Below are 21,501 nucleotides of genomic sequence, written 5' to 3' on the forward strand. Positions count from 1 at the left end.
AACAAACAATTCATCTTTATTGATGAATAATAAAAGCTTCATGGTATGCTGTGTTCACCCCAATCGGTTGATCTATCGACGGGTTTAGCATATTTAGGAATCCTTGTATGCATTCCAAAATTCCTATTTCTGATTGTAATACTTTTGTTTATATTTATCCTCGCAATGAACTTGTGGCTTTTACTTGTGGAATTAATAAGCCATGAATTTTGCTGGGAATTTTGATCATGAATTTTGCAATAAACAAATCCCTGGCCAATATGTCCAATATTCATAAATTCAAACCGAATTGTGATTACCAAACTTGATTCCGATTTAACACCTCGTTGCTTGAGATATAAGCATTCTGTGTCTCATTGTGCATCTCTACTTCAGGCAACATGCTGCGCCAAACTAAGAATCTTCAGATGCTTTTTCTTCCGCAACTTACGCGGGACGGGTCCAAATACTCTAGTCCCAAGCGGCTGCCTACTGTTTTTGTCAACAAGCACCACAGCATTGTCATCAAACTTGACCTCGCTCCCATCACAACGGCCTCGTTGCATGGCAGCACGAACAACCACGGCTCCTTTCCCCGTTATTTTCTTCTTCTCTTCTTTCTGATGTTTTCGCTCGATCTCGGCATTGAAATGATGTGCCTCCGTTATTGAGCAACGATTGTGTCTCCCAATCTTGCCCCCTTCTTGCTTGCATTCAAAGCTTGTATGCACCTCACCTTTTTCGCCCCTGAGTTGTCTGCGACTTGGAGAATAGTCCCCATCTGTATGAAGGTCCTTTGCTGCTGTAAAAGTGCACAAAAACAACAAATCAAGCTCCTGTCAATACTAAGTAATAAACGAGTTGATATTTTATCTAACCACGATTCCGCCAACAGCGTCTAGCCTAATTAAAAAAAGCCTTGACTTGTAGTCTAGTGGTCTCGAGTTCGAAACCAATGGCGGAATCAGGAATTTTTCGACGGGTGGGCTAGCTCAAATTTTTGGCTAAAACAAAAGTATACATTAAATCATATAAATCATGCAATTTAGAGCTACATTGACTAATTTCCAATAAGATTTAACATAAAACAAATACATATTAGATGCAATAAAAAATACATATTATTAAAATGAATATATGTTTAACAACATAATTGAAAGTGTGTCTATGGACTTTGTGCCCTGAGATCCTTGAGAGAATTGAAATTTCTTGTTATTATCATATGAACCCATCTTGTTGCGAGTCAACCTATCTATCAAATGATATCTTTGTGACATTTTCGTTTCATCTTATTCGTAAAAGAGTGAATTTCATTGAGACAAATCTTTTTCTTATGGAGACAAATCAATGAAAATATTAAAATTGGAGAGTTAGGAATAAGAATTTTACCAATTAGACTTTCATAACAAAGAATACAAAAAGGAGCATGTATTTTTTTGGACCGCTACTAGGCTAAGTTTCACATGTATATTTTGTATTTTGACAGTGTTTATTATAATTGAGGATACTTTATTATGTGGAACCAATTAGGATATTTATTTTTTTATGTGGGACTTTAAACTTGCATACTTCTTTACATGAGAAATTGCCAAAAAGCCACAAGATGATAGCCTCAGGCAATGGCTATATAGGTTTAATATTTTCTTTTCCAAAAAGCTACTTGGGCTACAACCTAGTGTAGCCCACTAGGTAGTTCCGCTCGTGTTTGAAACCCCATGACGTCATGGTAGTGCATGTGTGAAAGAAATTTTCCTCCCCGTAGTTTAGACTATCATACTAGAAAATAATATATATATTCAAGATTTTAAACATCTAGTAAAGCATTTTGTACGAAAACCAAGCAATTTTTTTTATTCTAGTAAGATTTAATCCTCACTTCAACCTAAACGATCCTACTAAAGATTCAATGAATATATTTCCCAATCATAGTTATAATCTTCAAAGAAATATCATATGCACACACTGACCTGAGACAAGAAAGGGCTGCATATCATATCATGTGATGTCCTCAATAAGCCAGACAAGTTATTGACAAGCCCCCCCATCAATGAATGACCCACTAGGGTTTGTTTCCAGAAGATTGAATAGATTGCAGTGAGTAAAATAGGGAAGAGAATAATTACAGAAAAAAAATACTAAAAATTATCCAGGAAACTGAGATATAATGTTGGATCAGATAACTAAATCTAAAGCATCCGTACTTTTTTGATATCTCAGAAAAATTTCATAAAACTAAACAGATATATGAAATTTCAAGAGCTGGACAAAATTTGGATCAGATAACACAGGCACATGATTTTCTGATGCCCTAAAAACATCTTAAAGGACGATATTATATTCAGAAATTTGGACAACATTATGTGAAAAATATCAATGCTAATTACAGACCTATATAATGACAGAATTGTTACACCACTAGCAAATAATTGTAGTGTAATATGAAAGTTGACTGTATTTTTCGTTCAAAATTTAAAATCGAAAACCATTTATCGCATAGACTGCGCGGTATATGCGTACATGATCTGTACATATACTTGTACATCAAAATTCAAACAAGTGTACATATGAATACCCAAATACAATCACTAACAAGCATAACCCCCAAAAAAAAAAAATCATAAATAATACGAAGTACGTATAAAATGAGCAATTATGTACTCCCATGGAGGACAAATATGACAAAAAAATATGCAATTTCTAACAAAATTTGATCTAGACATGTAGAAAACTTATATTAAAGACTAAATTGGGATGCATTGTAATTTAGATACTGAACAGAAACGATTGGTAAAAACCTTTTTAATAACACGAAATTACAATTAATTGGTTTTGTATTCCCCAAACATTTATACAATCAATTGGTATTTGGTAGAAAAGTTTCGTAAAGAAAAAAGTGAAAATAACTCATTTAGAAAATGTGGAAACATAGATCTTATGCTTAATGTAAGGAGATAATTGCTCGTGGGCTGTAGCAACACAAAGAGCCCTCGATCAAGATGGGTGAAGAAATACTTCTGTGTGTGATATTGAGCAGGGGGCCTTTCTCACACACAGGAGTGTTATGAGAGTTCGAAACTGAAATCATTGGTATGCAAATCAATGTACTTTTCATTGAGCTAGACCCGTTCACATAGTTTGAGGTTAAATAAGCTTGAAAGGGCAAGCATTTTTTGGCTCCACGATCCAATAAATTCGAGCAACTTCACCAACTAACTGCCCACTCTCCCTGTCTAACTCAGTTGTTTTTTTCTTCTTCTTATTTTAGGCCACATAAGACATTTTATTTAGTTTGTGCAAATCAGTTCTCACAGAAAGCTTGTGCTTTGTTGATTTTTCAAAATTGAAGATGCTCCATTTTATAGAGAAATATTGCGTTTCTGAACCTGCCATGAGAGTGTTAGATGATTCAATTCAAGCAATATATGATGGTTTGCTTGCTAGAATTGAATCTTTGAGCTGAATTATGTTTCGATTATTTGAATTGATAAGTTTGATGTTTGATTTCTTTTGTTTCATATGTACATTGTTTAGAGTCAAAAAGAGATTTGACTGTGTTGATACAAGTAGAATGCAACTCCCCACTACTAAATTAAAATCAAAACTTCATTAACTCAGGCTCTTTCTCTCTCTATATTTTCCGACGGAACATCGATGAGTTGTACCTCTAGCGAACTTTTCCTATGGTTTGAAAATTCAAGTGGAGTATTGCGGAATACTCTTAATAGAAAGTCACCTGAGTATGAAATGAGCCGTTTCTATGAGAATTTTGTTAGGCTAAATTCTCTAAAGCACTCATGAATACCGAGAGTTGTCCAGGGGCCACAAAGACACAACCTAGAACTAGATGTGTATGGTGAGGTATTGTGTGAGTGCTAAAGCCTGGGTTTACACAAACAGTTGAACAGTTCAAGACATCACATTTACCGATTAGCCAAGTAAATTCAATGGTATTTCGCTAGGGATGGTTCAAGGCCAAAAGCTACCTATACTGATGCAATATCTTTCTAATCGAACTTTCTCAAGTGTTTGCATTTTTAGTTTTGCATATTGTTGAGCCAATTTCCATTTCTGTGGGGGTTTGTTGGAAAATTTATTAAATTTTCCTTTATTAAATGGAAATTAAATTCGGATAGATGTGACTCAAGTTTGAAACAATGCATATCTTAAATCACATACTTGAGGAAATGACTCTTCATTATTTGTAAACAGAGAAGTCCACTACATCATTTTGATTAATTCCATTTGTATGAGACATTCAAACACAAGTCTGCATTTGTTGTTCCACTGGTTTGGAGTGCTATTATCACTAGAAAGAGGTCGTTGTATTTTGCGTGACATTTGCCATTAAAACCTTAAAGCACCAGTGAGGGGCAATGGCGTCAATGATTTTCAGTAAAAACTAACCAAAGGACTCCGCTCCTCCAAAGATGTCTTGTGCTGTTTCAGTTCATGCAACTTCATGTTCTGGTCCCACCAAAACCTACTGCCTCCACTCCCCGCCTCTGCTGACGTCTCCTTTGTCTCCTCCGTCACCAATTCCATGCGTCCACGGCCAACTCGCAACGAAAGGCTTTCTTTATTTGGAGCCAAAATAAATTTGGTTTTCCCCACCATCTCACTATATTCCTACTCAAGAAGAAAAGTACAAAAAGAAATAACAAATATAAGGCAATACGAAAAAAAAATATGTACTTGTAGAAAGTGTATCTAACTCTCTCCTTTTTCTTGGATTTTCTTTGAAAGGGGAATTTAAATATATCAAACGAAGCATCAAGTCATGCTATTGCCATTTTATCCTGTTAGAAAATGCAGAGTTTTGTGAATAATACATAAAAAGATCATGCTTTGCAATAAAATAAGTATTTCGTGACACTTGAGTGAAACGTAATTTGATTCCAACAGAATTGTCCAATGGTGACTAGGTTATCTATGATGATGGATGTTAAATTATTTTCAGTATCGCTGCCATAGATGTACTCACAAGGGGGAAAAAATACTCAATGCAAACAACTTCACGTCCACCCAAAGTTGTGATACACTTATGTCATAATTTGAACTATTCATTTCTTAAATCACCATTTAAAGATCATCTATGCACAAATCCGATGACGAAATTGCCCCAAAATACGATTACGTATTTAATTGGATTTCTTGATCTGGTCTTGGCCCTCTAACATGATTACGTATTTAATTGGATTTTCTTATCATATTTTGTTTCTTATGCGTTTAATGAAATATCATCTTTATAAAAAATTTATAAAAAAAAGATCATTTGTGCACAAAACCAATTAAATTGAAGATCGTTTAAAATAGGCAAAAAGTCATTTTTAGTGCCTGTAGTTTGCCACTTTTACAATTTGTCTCTGTCGTTTCAATTTGGTCAATTTTGCCCCTATGATTTCAATTTGAAGCAATTCAAGTGCCATAAGGCAATTCCGTCAAATTAGAGGAAACTGGTGTTACTTATTGAGGGGCATTTCGGTCAAAGAACAAAGGCTGGAAAAACAAGAAAGAGAAGGGAGAAAAAAAAAAGGGAAAGAAAAATGAGAAGAGAGAAGACTCAGCCACACCACCACTCCCACCAGCCCACATGCGGTGCCAACCACCACGCCCCCATCTCCCAAACCCAGTCAAACAACGAGATACCTTTAAACAATGATGCTTTGAGTTGAAAGATGATGGTTTACCCTTTGCAACCAAAGCATCGTTGGACAGATACAGTAACATCTGATATCAAAGATTTCCATTTTTGTTGTTGAAGCAAATTGATTTATGAAGGACGACTATTCTCATTAAAAACTGATGGTATCAATGATTTGTGTTAAACTCAAATGTATCATTCTACATTTTATCACTTTTCTAGCTGAAAAAATAAAATAAAAATTAGTTTATTGTTGAAGAAACATACGGCAAAATGAGGGCACTTTCGGGATCTTTTATTTCACAACTAAAGCTGGGGCCGTGAACAAATGCCAGCAAACAAACCTACCCTTGCAAACGAGAATCATACAGAGAAAATAAATTCAGCTCTCCACCTTTTGCATTTCAATTCTCACCCATCATTAATCCACCTAGCTCCCTGATGTCATCTTTGGCTCTTGGTGTATGAACCTTAAAGATTCGGAAAGACAAACCGAAGCATCGTACCATCCTCCGTATGATAATGGGCAATGCAACTATTCATTGCCATTGTAATGAATCTAGAGCTTGTTGGTGAATCTGTTTATCTCCAGCTGCCACTACATTAAAACCTGGGGAACAAACCAAAACCCATTTGCCGATTTATGTAAATCTTGCAAGTGCTATATGGCACATTAATTAAATAACAATATTAAACTACATAACTCAAATCATCATCAATATGACCCCAATCCAAAGAATTTGGAGAAAAGCTTACTTGTCACATGTGAATTTGGAGAAGCTTCCCAATAAAGCTGATGTCCCTTCCAATCAGTAATAACACCTCCAGCACCTTCTATCACGGGTATCAGTGAAAGAAAATCGTATGGCTGACAAAATAGCATGAGATTTTTGTTAGATAAAAGCAATGAATTCTATCTAATACAGTTGTATCATTCACAGATGACAAATGCAACGATAGTTATACATGATTGCAGACTTGACAGCTCATTGTACCAAACAGGCATTAAAGTGCAGCAGAAAAGAAAAATGCACATCTGTAGGTAACCTAGCATCATCAGAAATAACAAGTCCCTTCTGTTTTATGTTTCCCCTCTAGTTCAACCAGAGAGTAAGATACAATAGCTACCACTCATGCCATACACTAGGCATCCCCGGATTGTTCTGCCCTTACCCTTCATGGGGAATGAGCCATTTTCATGGCCAGACACTCCCAAGAGAAGAGTGCATCACTGGATACATTAGTCATATATATAATTTAACAACAAAGAGTTCAGCTTACCTTGAGACCAGATTCAACAACAAGATCCACATAACCAGAAGCCAGAAGAGCATAAGCATAGCAGTCACAGCCGTACAGTGGTACTTTCACCTGTAGGCCAAACATGGAATTCTTAATATTCTTTCTATTTTATAAGAAACACAAATATCAAATATTAAAGATGAAAACAACTGCTGGAAAAGATGTTGGATTGGACCTAGGAGTCAAATTTCACATTAAATTTCCAAATGTTAATCACATTCTAAGAAATTCCGCTCACATATCTGTTTTAGTAAAGTTATTTGATCTCAATACTGCTTGGCATCGAGTCACAATGCAAAATTGGGTCAGATTATCCCCAAAAGCATAGGAACACCACAAAAAGTAAAAGACTTGGACAAAGCAAGGACCAAAACAGTAACACTGCCCAACTTTTGTTCTCCCTTTTTTCCTTTCAGGTAATCCTTATTGACTGAGTCTGATTTTCTCCCATAGATCATACATTAAAAGCATGGCAGTATTCTTCATGTCACCTAATGTTGAACCCCGATCTTTATGGATTCATTAGAACATACCTTATTTCTAACACGAATAAAAGCCTCTTCTGCCTCTGCGCTGAATAGATGTGGGCTTGTAGTGTACCTAATCACGGGAATAATTAAAACAAATAAGAGAAATCCCGAATGACAGAGACAGAAAAAGAAAGTTATATGTCCCGGGCAAGATCTGGATGCCAACAAATTACTTTCTCACAATAAAGGTCTAGATGCTTGATAGACGTTGTTTGCTTTCCACAGAACAACTTTCTAGCTACAAAATAGATATTCACATGAAAAGAGAAAAAACCTACAAATAAGCCCGTGCCAGATTTGCACAATTGCGTGTAGACACTACTTGCCCATTCAATGTAGTTTTCCTTCCACTCATCCCAACCCATCTTTCTCTTAAAATAGGCTGATCAATTATGCCAAGAATCTGGGCGAAATAATAGGTATCAGTTCAAGAAGAAAGTAGAAGTAATCTTGAAATTTGAACTAACTCTTATGCATTTATCCAACTCAGTGTGAAAAAATTCAGTCAAGTAACTGGGACAAAAACTAAATTTTTAAATGGGCACAAATGAGCATGTTTACTCCAATAAAACATCTATTGCATGCAAAAATGGATACAAAAAATAATTTGAACTGATGAGTGCTGAAGTGATGATTGTACCCATTTTCTTCCCTTCTCTAACATGATTTTTAATTTTCATTTCAGAATTCTGTTCCCAAGTGTTGAATAACAGAGAAAAAAAAAAGTTTTTTCTTCAGCACATAATCATATTACATATTCATTTTCATTTAAAATATAAAAAATAATAGAAATAAGCCTGTTTTTATTTTATGCACGTTGTAGCAGATGATTCTTACTGGTTTACCCCGCTGTAGCAGAGCAATGAGAGTACCAAACACAGGTTTTCCTGGGGAAAAAAGTGCAGGTTCACCAAAGTAAAATTTGCAGAACACTTATTTCAAGACAGTAATCTTTCTTTAAAAAAAAATATACAATACCAGTGATAAAGCTCTTTGTTCCATCTATTGGATCTAAAACCCATACATAGTCTGCAGCCTTCTCTTTGCACCTCCACCCATTCTCCTCTCCATAACTGCAATTAGCCCTCCACAATTACTTTAGCAATAGTACAACAAATATAGATATTCATGGTTGTTTAGAAAAATCGAATTTTCTCTTATGTGTTCCATGGGGTTGTGAAGGAAATAGCCGGACAAGGATGGTAAAGAATGGAAATGGTAAATAAGAAGCGTATACTCGTCTATCCTATAAAACTACTTACCATAGCTTAAGCGAAACTTGTCATATTCAATATAAAAACGAAAACATTGGAGCAAAATGTTAAAAACCAGAACAAAATATGAAGGCCCTAAAAACATTTCCTTTTAGCTTATTTTAGGTCTAAAAAATTGTCACATTATGGAATCTAAACAGCTGTAAACCTAAAGACTCGAAATTTACCACTTCAATTCAACTTAAACCCTCCAATTTTTTTGCAACCAAAAGAAATTCTTGGAAAATGATCTATTTACATACAAAACTTACACAGCATGAGAAGGAAAATTCTCTAATAAAATCGAAACCATAGTTTCCTCCGCTGTTTGATCTGCAATTGTCACAGGGCCTGCAGCAAAACAACAAATACGAAAATCAATGACTCAAAATTTCCCATACTGTAGTCCACACCAATCACTAACTCAGTCAGCTTAAACAATTCAATTTTTTCTAAATTATTTTATAAAGCAAAACAGCACAAAACTCAACACTCAAATTGTGATTTTTCTTTTCCTACATTTCCTCAAAAACCAAACAGAGCTATAGCAATTGAATCCAACATTCCTAATTTCTCCAGCTTACCCACATTCCTCTTACTTTCAAATTTAACGTTATTAAAAAACTTCTGTCCACTTCCAAGTTTCTCAACTTTCTCAGCAACCAAACAAAGCATACATGGGCACACTCATTCAAACTTACTGGAATCTTCTTTATCGAGAATGTCAAATTTCTGACGGAAGAATTTCCGAATGACTTCACCAGAGGCATCGGCTACCTTGTTGGCAACCTCAGCGAATCGATCAAGCTCGAAACTTTTGGGCGGGAGAGGAACGGCGGAGTCTGGACGGCCGGGATTGGAGGCCATTGCGAGTGTGAGCCGGCGAGGAGAGAGAGGGAGGCGGAGGAGTGAGAGTGAGGGCTTGGGAGTTGAGAAGCGGAGAGTGGGAGTGGTGGGATTGGGAATGGGAATGGGGGGCGATGGGTTTTGGAAGAAGGAGAGGGGTTTGGGAACCTGTGAAAGCATTTGGTGACAGTGTTGAGAGGTTTAAGTAGGCGGGAAAGGGAGAGAGCAGAGAGAGACAATGGTGGTGAAATGGAGAGTGGAGGCTGCTGAAGAAGTGAGAAAACCCAAGTTTGGGGGTTTTGGTAGTTAGAGAGAGAGAGTGGAGGTTGATGTGTTTTGCGCCGTTGGATCCACATAAATATTATGTGGACCACCACACATAATAATCATGTGAGATATTTTTATTTTTTTTAGTTTAAGAAAAGCAATGTATTTTGATATGAACGATATTTGGGGAGAACTTAGGACCTCAGGTGACTACTTGAGCTACAATTCTCTGTAAAAAAGAGATGTATTGAACTCGATATAGTGGTGAAGCCAAGATTTCATGTGTGTGGGGGCCTATTACAAATTATAAAGAATCAAAAATTCGAACTCACAATACATATGAAAAAGAGTATATATATATATATATATATATATATATGTCAAGAATTATATTGCTTATTAGTTGCAATCATAATTGTCCTCAACAAAGGGATAGCCAAATACATTAATTCTGAGCAAGAAAAATTGCAAGAGATAGACAAAGAGTAGTCTTTAAAGCTTGTTCCCCCATTAAACCCAATAGAAAGAAAAAAATCAAAATTTCACAAACTAAAAAAAACCTTAGGTCCCTTCATGCATTCATATTATACATGAAAAAAAGTTTTATGTAAAACTATTGACTAAGTATGAAAAATGGTTTTTCGGAATAATCTTTTTCTCAAGATAATTTTTGGCTGCTTTTATTCCTTACACATCAAATAAGTAAACTTGATTTTATGGGATTTTAATATGAAGTATATATTGACTTAATGAGCCATCATTTTTAGCCTAAATCGTATTTTGCACTAAAACCGATTTTTCATATTTTGATTTGGTGGGAATTTGATTTTCTAGTATTTTTATTTGAATCCAAATAGGGGGTACTTCCTTATTTACATTGTAAACTTAAGTAATTGGAGTAATATAAAAATAAATTAAAGTAAAATGAGGTAATCTGTACACCTGGAGTGCACCACTACTAGTTGAGCAAAGGGGTAATCTGTACACCTGGAGTGTACCACTACTAGTGCCTTAATAGGTTTGCCACAACACATGTGGGTACATATCAAAACGTAAAGTATTTGAAATAATATACATATAGAAATACATAACAGTATATTACTTTTAAAATATTAAAAAAATTGAGTGGGGGCCCGTGACCACATTGGTCCCAGTGTGGCTCCGCCCCTGACTCGAGAGATTACAAAACATCATAAACTCTTAATTACTTGAACTACAACTCTCTTGCAGAAAATGGATGTATTGAACTCGGAGATTACAAAACATCATAAAGCAGACTATCTTGAATGAGATAAGATGGTTTCATGTAAAGATAGGTGTCAAATCCATTTGGCATTTTCTTGGTCAAAACCAAATCAAACCGGTTATTAGTTACTGTACGAATTGGCCGATTTAATCTATTCAATCGGATGCCCACCAAAGCAAAAGGTAGAGAATGGTAAAACGTTCAAAATACAAAAAATACCCTTGGTTAATGTAAACTAAGAATTAAAATTATTAATTAAATGAGGATAATATGGTAAATTCACACTTTTTCATATTAAAAAAATTAAAATTAAAAGAAAAAATCAAATAATGAATCCTATTTTTATGGAACACAACTATCCATTATCTTTTTTAATTCTAAAATAAATTTAAATTTTTTTAAAAATAGCCTCTCGCAGGCGCGTACGAAGAGGCTAGTAATGCATAATGAGCTAGCCTATGTACCACAAACATACATTTGCAAATTTCATATGTTTTACTAGAGAACAATTTTATTACATCAATCTGTTTTATAGCAATCCGTAAAATCAAACAGATAATCCGTTCTATGACGGCAATTTGAATGGTGAAAACCAAATTTACAAACATATATTTGCAAATTTCATATGTTTTACTAGAGAACAATTTTATTACATCAATCTGTTTTATAGCAATCGGTAAAATCAAACAGATAATCCGTTCTATGACGGCAATTTGAATGGTGAAAACCAAATTTATAATGTGACAATGGGTTCCGATCCTTTGCAGTTAAGAAGCGTGTATTTTTGTGCATCTCGTGAAAATCTGGAGTGTTCAAATAATCCAATGAAAATCTGGAGTACTTTTGTGCATCTCGTGTCTTGTAATCGAAGATGGGTATTGCCAACCCCATCCTGGAATTTAAATTTTGGGATGAAACAATCATTTGCTTATACCAATTTATCTATAAATTCCCATTGGAGAATTAGTCAATCTGTTCATTGAATTTCAAAGACAGAAAGGTACTTTTCCTGATCCAATGGTTGATGGACTGCAATAGCATTAGTAATCAATTGGAGCTGTATATTTGGAATTTAAAAGCTATCAGTTCGAAATTTTTCAATAAATTTGGGCAATATATTTTAACCTCACCAACAAGAACATGATTACTGCAGATCAAAGAAATGACGAGAGGTTTTGACCAAAAAAAATCAAAAAAGAAAAGGCGAGAGAGGAAGATGAGAGAGGAGAGATGACACGCTTCATAAATGCAGAGGCTCTGGATCCAATGACAATAATGTCAAATATCTAATAAGAAAAACACATCCAGCAATCTTTCTATCGTGTCTCTTTCGTTGATGAATTGATACCTTCTGATAAATGACTTGACCCACAAAGCCACTTGGCATAATGTGATTATAAAAACTTGATCACAAAGCAAACCATTGCGGTGATGAAATTCAGCACACTATCTAACATGTACAGCACAGCTTCCCTACACATTTCAAAAGCAACTTCTTTATTACATTGCCCTAATAGGCTCACTACAAACTGCACACAATTAATTAACACCAACACACACAATTAAGCTTAATTAATAAATTTAGTGGCTGTGATGACCAGGCAGCTTGTTCTTGATCTTCTCCATCATACTCTTCTTCTCCGCCTCAGTTGTCGCTGTGGTTGTGATGGCGGTGCCGACGGCTATGGTGTGTGCCTGTCCTTGCCCTTGTCCATGTCCACGTGCTTGCTGCTGAGCGTCGTCCTTGTGCTTCCCACCGGTCAATTTTTCCTTTATTTTCTCCTTCAGTCCCTTCTTCCTTCTCCCACCTTGCCCATCATCCTCCTCAGACTACAAGCGACCAAAAGAGGGGAAGAGATCAAGAAAGAAAAGTAAACATTGATCAAAACATGCAAGCTTAGTCTCACTAAAAAGTTTAATATGCAAGTCAACTCCTACACAATAAATAGCATAATTTAGCAAGTTCTACATGGGAGACTATATTTTACTAGTTAAAAGTACACAATATAACTAGTATTTTAGAAGAAAATATGAACACCCCAATTTGATATCATGCACTCTTAGAAATTATATTTTTAATATTTTCTAAAATTATATTTTTAATATTTTCTAACTCAGATTAAGAGTGCAAAACGACAAACTGAGAGTGTGCATAACATCTTCGGTTAGAAGATGCATCGCAATATATTTACAAATAAAAATAGCACAATTAATATGTACATATATATGAAGAAAAAAAAAGTCTTACACTAGAGCTTGATGAGTTGCCGGAACGGCAGACTTCACCGGTAACACCACCGTCGTGGGGCTGTTGTTGTCGGTGCTCACCCAGACCACCATCATACCCATGAGGTTGATCACTTGTTTGTTTATCACCAAACATTCCAAGCCCGGTCGCAACTCCAGCGGCACCCATCGCGCCACCATGCTCCTCGTACTCACCCGTGGTCCCAGATCCTGGAACATGCACACCGGAACCGGTGTATGTTCCAGGTTCGTTTTCCGTGCTAGTAGCTACACCCGTGAGGTGCATAGGGTTTCCATGCTCGTCTGTCAACTGAACAGGGTTGCCATGCTCATCTGTGAGCTGCACTAGGTTTCCATACTCATCACGAATTTGAGCCATTTGGGTATTTTTTTTTGCAAAAAGAGCTAAGCCTCAATCGAAGTAAGAAATCAGAAATGGCAAGCCTTGCTATATTCTATAGATGTTGGAACTTGAACTAAGTTCGACGAGGTTAGGCCTTTTTTTTAAAGGGAAAATGTATGACGGTGGAGATATGAGTGTGGCATCTTGCATGTCACTGTGTGCTGACACATGGCATGACAGTGCCCAGATAATGCCATTAGGAGCATGCATTGCCACGTTAGATGAAGGTTTCCACGTGTTATCTTGTCTGGGTGACACGTGCTTGTCATGGTTGTGGGTTTTGAGTTGAGATATGAATGAATGAATATCTAGCGGGAGAGGAGCGTGATCCGGATGTCTGTTTCTTAGCGGGTAATTTACTTATTCAGGTTAAGCAAACAAGTGTAGGGTTTAAGAGTTAAAGTTTTGAGAAAAATAATTAAGTTTTGGTCCATTTGGATTGGTTGAATAAGTAAGGTTAAAAATAGAGTTTTTGTATTGAGAAAATATAACCAACTAACTAACTATGAGTGCAGTGATATTTCGTCCAAAAAAAAATGAGTGCAGTGATATATACTTATTTACACTAATTAATAAACTTAAGAAATCATTTGCAAAATTTGTAAAAGCTTAATCAAAACGTGTAATACCACCTATCTTTATATAAGAATATAAGTCTCATATCAGAAACTTAATTAAATAAAATATAACATATAATAAATGGTTCTACAAGTCCAATACGTGAATACTATGCATTGAGTAAGAAATAAGGGTAAATATCCAAATTCAACATGTGAACACCAAATATTCGATAAGGTATTAAGAGTAAATGCTCGATATTTCAGGCTTAGTCAATCGACATACCATATTTTAATCACATGCATATTTAACAGTGAAGAAAACTAAAATAAATAAAAATCGTATGCTTTTTCGTGTCCAGGAGTGGCAATGACTGTGTAAAGCAAGCCAGCGAATCCCAACTAAATTTTAAAACTGGCCAGCGACACCCAATGTTTGGCAAGAAAGTTTTCCCCTTCTACATACACGTGGTGGTTTGTCTGTCGAGTTTGGTGACCTGGTTATTATTAGTCACCTTCTCTGAAATTCTAGGGAAAAATCTTTATTGGCTTCTATGTGCCTCCTATGCCTCTTCCTTTGTTCGAAGCTTGAAGATATCGAATCTGAATAACTAAACTGTGTTTTGAATGGACATGATTCCAGTACCCAGATTTTTGACTTTGGGTTCAGAAAGTTACTAGTCCTTGTGAAAAAATGTAGAAAATGTTTTAGTTTTCCCCAACATCTCACCTAATTTCAACCAGTGAATATAAATAATATAACAAATAAACAAATGGGAACCAATAAGATAATATATAATAAATACTAAAATAAGTTTCCAATTTCATTACTACTCATATGATTTTATCGTTATCTTGTTAACCGACATATGCTGCCAAGAAAATACATATACATAATATGATCATGCTACGAAATAAACATGCATTGTGTGAACACTATTTTGTGACATTTGGAAAATATCAAACTTATTAATTTATCATCTTCAATTAATTCAAGGAAAATACTTCTTTCCTTACCATGTAAGTGTGAGCTCCTACATTCCTGCAAATAGCAATGTGATATGTGCAAAAGGTTTTCTTTTTGTGTTTTTGATTAATTATTTTTGCATATTTTTCGAACTGCATTTTTCATTGAAATGTTAACTTTACGGGTGAGTGAAATTAGGGCTTAATTTTGGTAATTTGGGAGTGAAACTGGGTTGATTAGGATTATAAAACGCCATCTAGGGCTAAAATTTTAGGGGTTTCTTCTTCCCATCACTTTCAATTTTCAACCTAGACTTGAATCATTTTTTCTCTAAGTAAATAAAAGAATATAATGAACCAAAAAAGAAGAAACTGGTGGGGGTGGGGAGGCCCAACAAAGCCGAGCACAAGCCTAAAGCACATCACAAACAAATCATGTAAGATGCTGGAATTATGCATCAACGGCTGAGATTCGCATACAGCAAAAGCTTCAGAACAAATAATGAAAAAGTGAGCATCAGGTGCGAGGTGTCGTAGAATACATTCGTAATCAAATTTTAGTTGGGGTAGAAAGCGACTAATAAGAGAGAACAAGAGAGCGCAAAATTTTCCTCCCTATTCTTCTGCACATTTATCACCAAAATCTTAAAATTTCTATGATTCTTTTAGAATGGCCAGAAACACTCCCCGCGAGATACAAAGTGTTAAGGTAAACCCTAAATACGTACAACCACCCGTGAATACGCATATCATTTAAACCTTAGATCTCACCACCATTGGAAGCTACTGGAAAGGTCTTTGTCAATTCAAACGGTGTATTTCAACATGGAAACGGTAGCACCTGCAGAAAAATTACATGGCAACACAACACAGAAAGTCGTGGGAAGGGATATGGTGCCTTTTGGCAAACCCAGCATCCCACTGACATACATAAGTTATCATTTTGATAAATTCATGTATGGATTCACGCAAGGAATAAAATTTGAACAATAAGAAGAATCAGATCACAGGGGTCTTTTTATGCATTTTCATTCCACTATTTTTTCCTTTCACTATGAATAACTGTTCTATATATTCCCTCCTCCTCTTTACAGTGTAACTCCATAAGCTAACCCTGTTGAATGTCAAGATGCAGTTGCAGATGTTTACAATGTCTTGATAACTGCCCCCTTCGCAATCCTTAATCCAACTGAGATTGCAAAAGAAGCATCAACACTGGAATCTGTATAAAAATAACAATACTGAGTTCAACAAGAACCAAAAAAAGTTTCCAATCAGCATAACTCCCGTATTCGGAGGTTTTGAAGTTGATGACTTCAGAGCCAAACAGAAGTTAATCCTAAACATACCAGGTGGATAAATCATGGCCAGTGTATGGAAAGTGTAGATTTATTAAATAGGCATGTCAAAGGAATAGTGACAAAATTTTACTGAATAAGTGATGCAAGAAATATTACATGGGAAACAGATATGCTCACCTCCCAAACATCTATAAGTTAGCTCACATCTTGCTAGATTTTGCCCAGAAGAACCCTTTCTTTCTCGTAGAGTGATTCTCTGATAGGGCTCGAGTACTCTTGGAGCCAAAAGAGAAGTGTCGTCTCAAAAAAGGCTTTCCCGAGGAGCTTCTCATGCTGGAACTTGATCCCATCTTAGGGCCTTTTCCTTGATGTCCACTACTCTTCAAGCGATCAAACACAACAGAATCACTATCAAGGTCTAACACCCGGTTTCTTGATCTCTTGTTTCTAGCCTTCAAGTCCATTTCTGCTTTCAATGCTTTTTCAGACAACTTGTGGATCTGTTTCTCCCCAAAAGTACAAAGCGGGCAGGCTGGGTCATACTTGTTAATTTCAGGAGTCATATTCTCCAAACATTCGGCATGATAAACATGCCCACAAATTAGCACCGCGACCACAGAAAGCTCATTGTTTGCAATAATCTTTTGGCCGCTCCATGAAGATTTCTCAGTCAAAAGCTTTGAGCAAACCCCACACGTCTGCAAATCAACAGGGGGTGAAGCTGAAATTCTGCTACTGGATCTAGTTATCTTCTCACGATTAAAGCCAAAGGACTCACTATCAAAAGACCACCTTTCTCTATTAGATGTGGCCATGAGCTCAGAAAATGCATGCATAGACCAACTATCTGAAGACCCACCACGGGAGCCTCTAGCAGATTCATTGCTCCATGAGGGGAGCCTTGCCCTATCTTCAGAAATTGAGCAGCTGTTTGGTGACTTGTTTCCTGGGACTCGGCCATCAGATACTTGCCTTAATAGCTGATGTCCTGGAGAACAGCGGGGCCACCTCAATGGTGTTGAGCTAGCAGGAGGCAGATGACACTGGGATGACAATGGGGATGCAGACAACGATGAAGTAGAAGGCAACGAAACTGATAACTTTGTCGGGGACGGATATGAAACTGTAGGGGATTCTGTTGACTCCTTTGCCTACAATACAATCCAACAATAAGGTGAAGAATATCATTTGTGGAATGCTGTGAATTAATTGTGCTAAAATGATAGCAAAAAGTGCCTGTAGCTGCGTATGATCTACCTGTTCTAGACTTGCATCCATGGAAATATTTCTTGAAATAGATCGATCTGGCAAAGACACATACAAATGTATCAGAAAAAAATGTTATAAACAACTAAAATATAAAAGGGAAAATTCAAATAAAAGAAAAATCTGAAGGAGGCCATTTATTTAACAGATAACCAGCCTTATTTTAGTTTTATACTAAATCATTTGGAAAACCCAAAAAAAAAAAAAAAAAACCTGTCTTAAGCAGGAGGTACAAGGTCTTCTATTTCTTTTCCATCACACAAACAACTAAGGTGCACGTGGGTGTGTGATGTGTTAGCCCTTTTAAGCTTTCAAGCACAATTGCAAGAGAATTTAAACAGCCAAAAGGGTTCACAAAATAGGTTCTGTGATTCCATATAAGTCACATTTTCCAGGAAATAATATGATGATTTTACAAAAAGCTATCATATTTAATGTAATATCAAGTTTTTCTTATTGATTGAACCATCTTTATTGATTTAACAAATTATTGAATTAAATTATATACTAAACCACAGGAATTGGCAACAAGCTTGCCTTGAGACAAAGCAATAGGCATCAAAAAATTCAACTCACCTATTCCACTTGCAGGCCAGTAAAAGGAAATCAAAACAAGGAAAAAGTTATCCCATTGGCATGGAAACCAAGAAAAAAGAGGTAAGAGACAGTTTTGATAATCCCTACATAATTATCAACATTGTATTTATGAACCGGATAAAATTTTAGCTTCAAAACTTATAAGTAAAAGAAGGTTAGCGTTAGAACTACAATCATGCATCAGGAAAAGTTAAAAACATATTTTGACAAACGACAGGAACACAACACGAGCAGCAATTGAACCCTGAAACCCATCCTTCGCCCTTATTTTTAAGGGGGGAAGGAGGTGCTGCTAGGCCCAAAGGCCATTAGCTGGAAAAATATGAACACCTAAAGAATGTAAAACTGTGTAAAGTGTAATCATGAAATCTTCTCAATGTGAACAAAATCACACAACCAGAACCTAAGCTCTTGACCCACATGATCACACCCACAAAAACTCTCCTACCTACCCATGTAAAGAGATATCAAAGATATAGTAGGAGAAGTACACGCATCCTATTGTCTGGGGATCTATTCAGGAAATAACCAACTGTGTCCTTCGTCTTCCCAATCTAATTGATAAAAGGTAGTCTAACCTTTGATGCTGATTGCATAGTTTGCAACTGCCCCATTCCTAAGCATTTCCATTCACCTATATTTCACATTTTCAGCCATTATCTTCTATTCCGCATGGTTTCAATAAATCACATGATCCCTTGAATCCTTGATCATCTCAAAATAGGAATAAACTGATCCTTTTTCTTCCATCTATGTTTACGTACAGGGTCCCTCTTCACCAACTTCACATAAAATTGTAATCCATTTCAATAGTGCTTCTTTCAAATTACTATTCTCCTTCTTATCAGTGCATATTTGGTAACACATGGCCCACCAAGGTCAACCTTAGCTTAAAGTATGACCTTTCATGTTAATATTGAGCTTGTACCTAAAAAGCAACTATGCTGGCAATGTCCTTTGGTTTACATGCAGAAGTCCAGATACAATCTAGAAAGAGATAAATTGCAAATCCTCCAATCAATAAAGTAGAGAGTAATCTCTTTGATCCCAAGTTGTAGATTCGCTGCATAAAAAGAACTTTGGGAGAATCAACAATTTAAGTTTCGACTTTGGTGTATACATTGGTAATCTATATTTTAGAGAAATATCGATAGATATATCGATCTCAGTGGAAATATGGGTGATATATAAAATGACGGAAACACGCTATAAAACATATAAATTATGTCTGAAACTTCTACAAACTCCAAAACCAACCAATAATGCATCAATTTAACATGTAAACTAGTTTCTCTTAATCAAGATTTGCATGTAAGGTGGTTAAAATTGGCGTTATGCACAGGCTACACCAATAAGACTTTGAATTTTAAATACAGTGTGTAAAAGACATTTTCTCTGTTCCATTCCATGATGTTTATACTTTATAAAAACTGTAGGAAACCTCAAGAGTACGAGATAAATTTTATATAAGAAAACATGCAGAGACATGGCAGCTGCAACATCTGCTTTTGCTGCCTTTCAATTCCAAATCACACTTATGGGATATTGACTAGAAACTGCAAGGAACCTAAGCATCGAGATTGCACCAAAATTCACCAAAACTTATACTACACACTATTGAATTATGAATCAAATAAAAGATCGCCAGAAGAATTACCAGAAGCGGGAGTCCTCACATGGCCAGCAGTTCCCTCAGAAATTGAGGACTTTTGCCCTGTATGTCTTCGAAAATGTACCAATGGACTTCCCTCCTCTGATACACATGCTGACTCAAATTTAACTTCAGAACCATCGTTTCTGCTAATTCCATCAGAAAACCAACTCACAGAAGTCTCTTCACCTGCTACACCCACTCGGTTATCCCATCGAAAGCTCCATGTTGGAGAATACCGAATATTGCGATGCAGAACTTCACTGTTTGCTCTGTTTGTTATAGTCTTGTCTCTAGCAGCGACACAACAAGCAGACCCCATCCTCAAAATACACAAAAATTTAAACTTGCAATTGTAACACCTCAACTGTAACTTGCATTCTCCAACTTAGAAGTCAACTCACAAATACAGCTGGCTCCATAACCAGCTTTTCTTCTGCAACTACAGTAAAAGAAGCAAACCATCAAGAAAATGATCCATAGTACAATAAACATGCAAACTTAAAGAGGACAGATAATGAAGTGATGGATTTCAATAGACCCTAGTTCTGTACAACAATACACAATATCATGAAAGGAAAAAGAACCCGAAACTCCAAAACGCGAAAAAAGAAAACATCTAAATGAAAATTCAGACTGAGGACCACTTCCATATGGAAACAACAACAAATGAAAACAAAGGTTACCCAATTGAAAGCACTTCATGAATCTCACAGTTCTTCCCTTTCCCAGTTGGATACACGGTGACAACAAAAATGGGGCAAAAAATACTTTAATTGAATATATATTCAGTCCAATAAACCTCTGTACAGTGGAGCTTCAAAAATTGACAAAAATAAATTCTTAAAGTTTTCTTCAACACACTGTTGGTTTGGTACCGTACCAACCATCACCAAAAATGAAAACACCGACAACACCAAGAACAAAACAGTAAAACTGTGTGGGAAATATAAAGAGGCCCAGGTATCGATTCAATCTGCTACTCTTCAGGAAACTCAAGATTGAGTCCAAAATCCAAAAATTTTATTTAAAAAAATCTAAAAATGCCCTAAAATAGTAAATATTGAGGCACTAGCTACACATGTCAGAGAGATCCGAAATTTATGCACGAAATATCGAATTCGTAGTCAAACGCCAAATTTTCGAAAACAAAAACCACCAAATTAATCCCTAGACTATGAAATTCAATAACAAGATAATAACAATAATCAAAATTCAATTTTTATGTGCGAAGGTCATCACAAACACACAAAACAAAACGCAAGCCTGTGCATAATGATTTACTCACAGAGAGACGAGGCTGGAGAGAGAGAGAGAGAGAAAGAGAGAGAGAGCCTGGTAGAGAGATAAAATTTTAGAGAGAGAGAGAGAGAGAGAGAGAGAGAGGGAGAGGGAGAGTGAAAGGCTGCTACTTGTTGTTCGTTGCAGAAGAAGAGAAAGAGGGGTGGA

The 21,501-nt window shown here is 36.1% G+C and overlaps 3 protein-coding genes and 1 pseudogene across 4 annotated transcripts; all 4 read right to left on the reverse strand.

Moving 5' to 3' along the window:
- Positions 1-371: 371 nt before the first annotated feature.
- On the reverse strand, positions 372-4,521 carry LOC110768506 (large ribosomal subunit protein uL14mz pseudogene; annotated as a pseudogene).
- Positions 4,522-5,765: 1,244 nt separating this feature from the next.
- Positions 5,766-9,853, reverse strand: IMPL2 (inositol monophosphatase family protein). The gene is made up of 9 exons (XM_021972224.2): positions 9,407-9,853; positions 8,978-9,056; positions 8,431-8,525; positions 8,290-8,339; positions 7,731-7,855; positions 7,456-7,522; positions 6,902-6,991; positions 6,377-6,488; positions 5,766-6,230 (listed from the first exon to the last, which is right to left on the reverse strand). The coding sequence occupies exons 1-9, from the start codon at positions 9,729-9,731 to the stop codon at positions 6,160-6,162; spliced, it is 1,014 nt and encodes a 337-aa protein (XP_021827916.1). The 5' UTR covers positions 9,732-9,853; the 3' UTR covers positions 5,766-6,159.
- A 2,574-nt stretch (positions 9,854-12,427) lies between these two features.
- LOC110768544 (uncharacterized) lies at positions 12,428-13,789 on the reverse strand. The gene is made up of 2 exons (XM_021972309.2): positions 13,313-13,789; positions 12,428-12,894 (listed from the first exon to the last, which is right to left on the reverse strand). The coding sequence occupies exons 1-2, from the start codon at positions 13,688-13,690 to the stop codon at positions 12,646-12,648; spliced, it is 627 nt and encodes a 208-aa protein (XP_021828001.2). The 5' UTR covers positions 13,691-13,789; the 3' UTR covers positions 12,428-12,645.
- A 2,389-nt stretch (positions 13,790-16,178) lies between these two features.
- On the reverse strand, positions 16,179-21,501 carry LOC110768519 (RING/U-box superfamily protein). 2 transcript variants are annotated; one of them, XM_021972273.2, is made up of 5 exons: positions 21,341-21,501; positions 20,059-20,494; positions 17,796-17,842; positions 16,716-17,689; positions 16,179-16,426 (listed from the first exon to the last, which is right to left on the reverse strand). In XM_021972273.2, exons 2-4 carry the CDS (start codon positions 20,372-20,374, stop codon positions 16,739-16,741), a joined length of 1,314 nt encoding a protein of 437 aa, XP_021827965.1. In that variant the 5' UTR covers positions 20,375-20,494; positions 21,341-21,501; the 3' UTR covers positions 16,179-16,426; positions 16,716-16,738. The 2 variants fall into 2 exon arrangements, with proteins under 2 accessions (XP_021827965.1, XP_021827964.1); XM_021972272.2 differs by having other exon boundaries at positions 16,179-16,459.

The sequence above is a fragment of the Prunus avium genome, chromosome 8, assembly GCF_965620075.1.
Source record: "Prunus avium chromosome 8, drPruAviu1.hap1.1, whole genome shotgun sequence".
Classification (NCBI taxonomy): domain Eukaryota; kingdom Viridiplantae; phylum Streptophyta; class Magnoliopsida; order Rosales; family Rosaceae; genus Prunus; species Prunus avium.

Coding starts and splice junctions, on each gene's coding strand:
- IMPL2 (XM_021972224.2), bottom strand. CDS start 9,731: ATGCTTTCACAGGTTCCCAAACCCCTCTCCTTCTTCCAAAACCCATCG. Junction 8,340..8,430: donor AACAAAGAGCTTTATCACTG/GTATTGTATATT, acceptor TTTTTTCCCCAG/GAAAACCTGTGTTTGGTACT. Junction 7,856..8,289: donor TGCTACAGCGGGGTAAACCA/GTAAGAATCATC, acceptor TATTTCGCCCAG/ATTCTTGGCATAATTGATCA.
- LOC110768544 (XM_021972309.2), bottom strand. CDS start 13,690: ATGGCTCAAATTCGTGATGAGTATGGAAACCTAGTGCAGCTCACAGAT. Junction 12,895..13,312: donor GCAACTCATCAAGCTCTAGT/GTAAGACTTTTT, acceptor GGTCGCTTGTAG/TCTGAGGAGGATGATGGGCA.
- LOC110768519 (XM_021972273.2), bottom strand. CDS start 20,374: ATGGGGTCTGCTTGTTGTGTCGCTGCTAGAGACAAGACTATAACAAAC. Junction 17,843..20,058: donor TGTGAGGACTCCCGCTTCTG/GTAATTCTTCTG, acceptor TGTCTTTGCCAG/ATCGATCTATTTCAAGAAAT. Junction 17,690..17,795: donor TGGATGCAAGTCTAGAACAG/GTAGATCATACG, acceptor ATTGTATTGTAG/GCAAAGGAGTCAACAGAATC.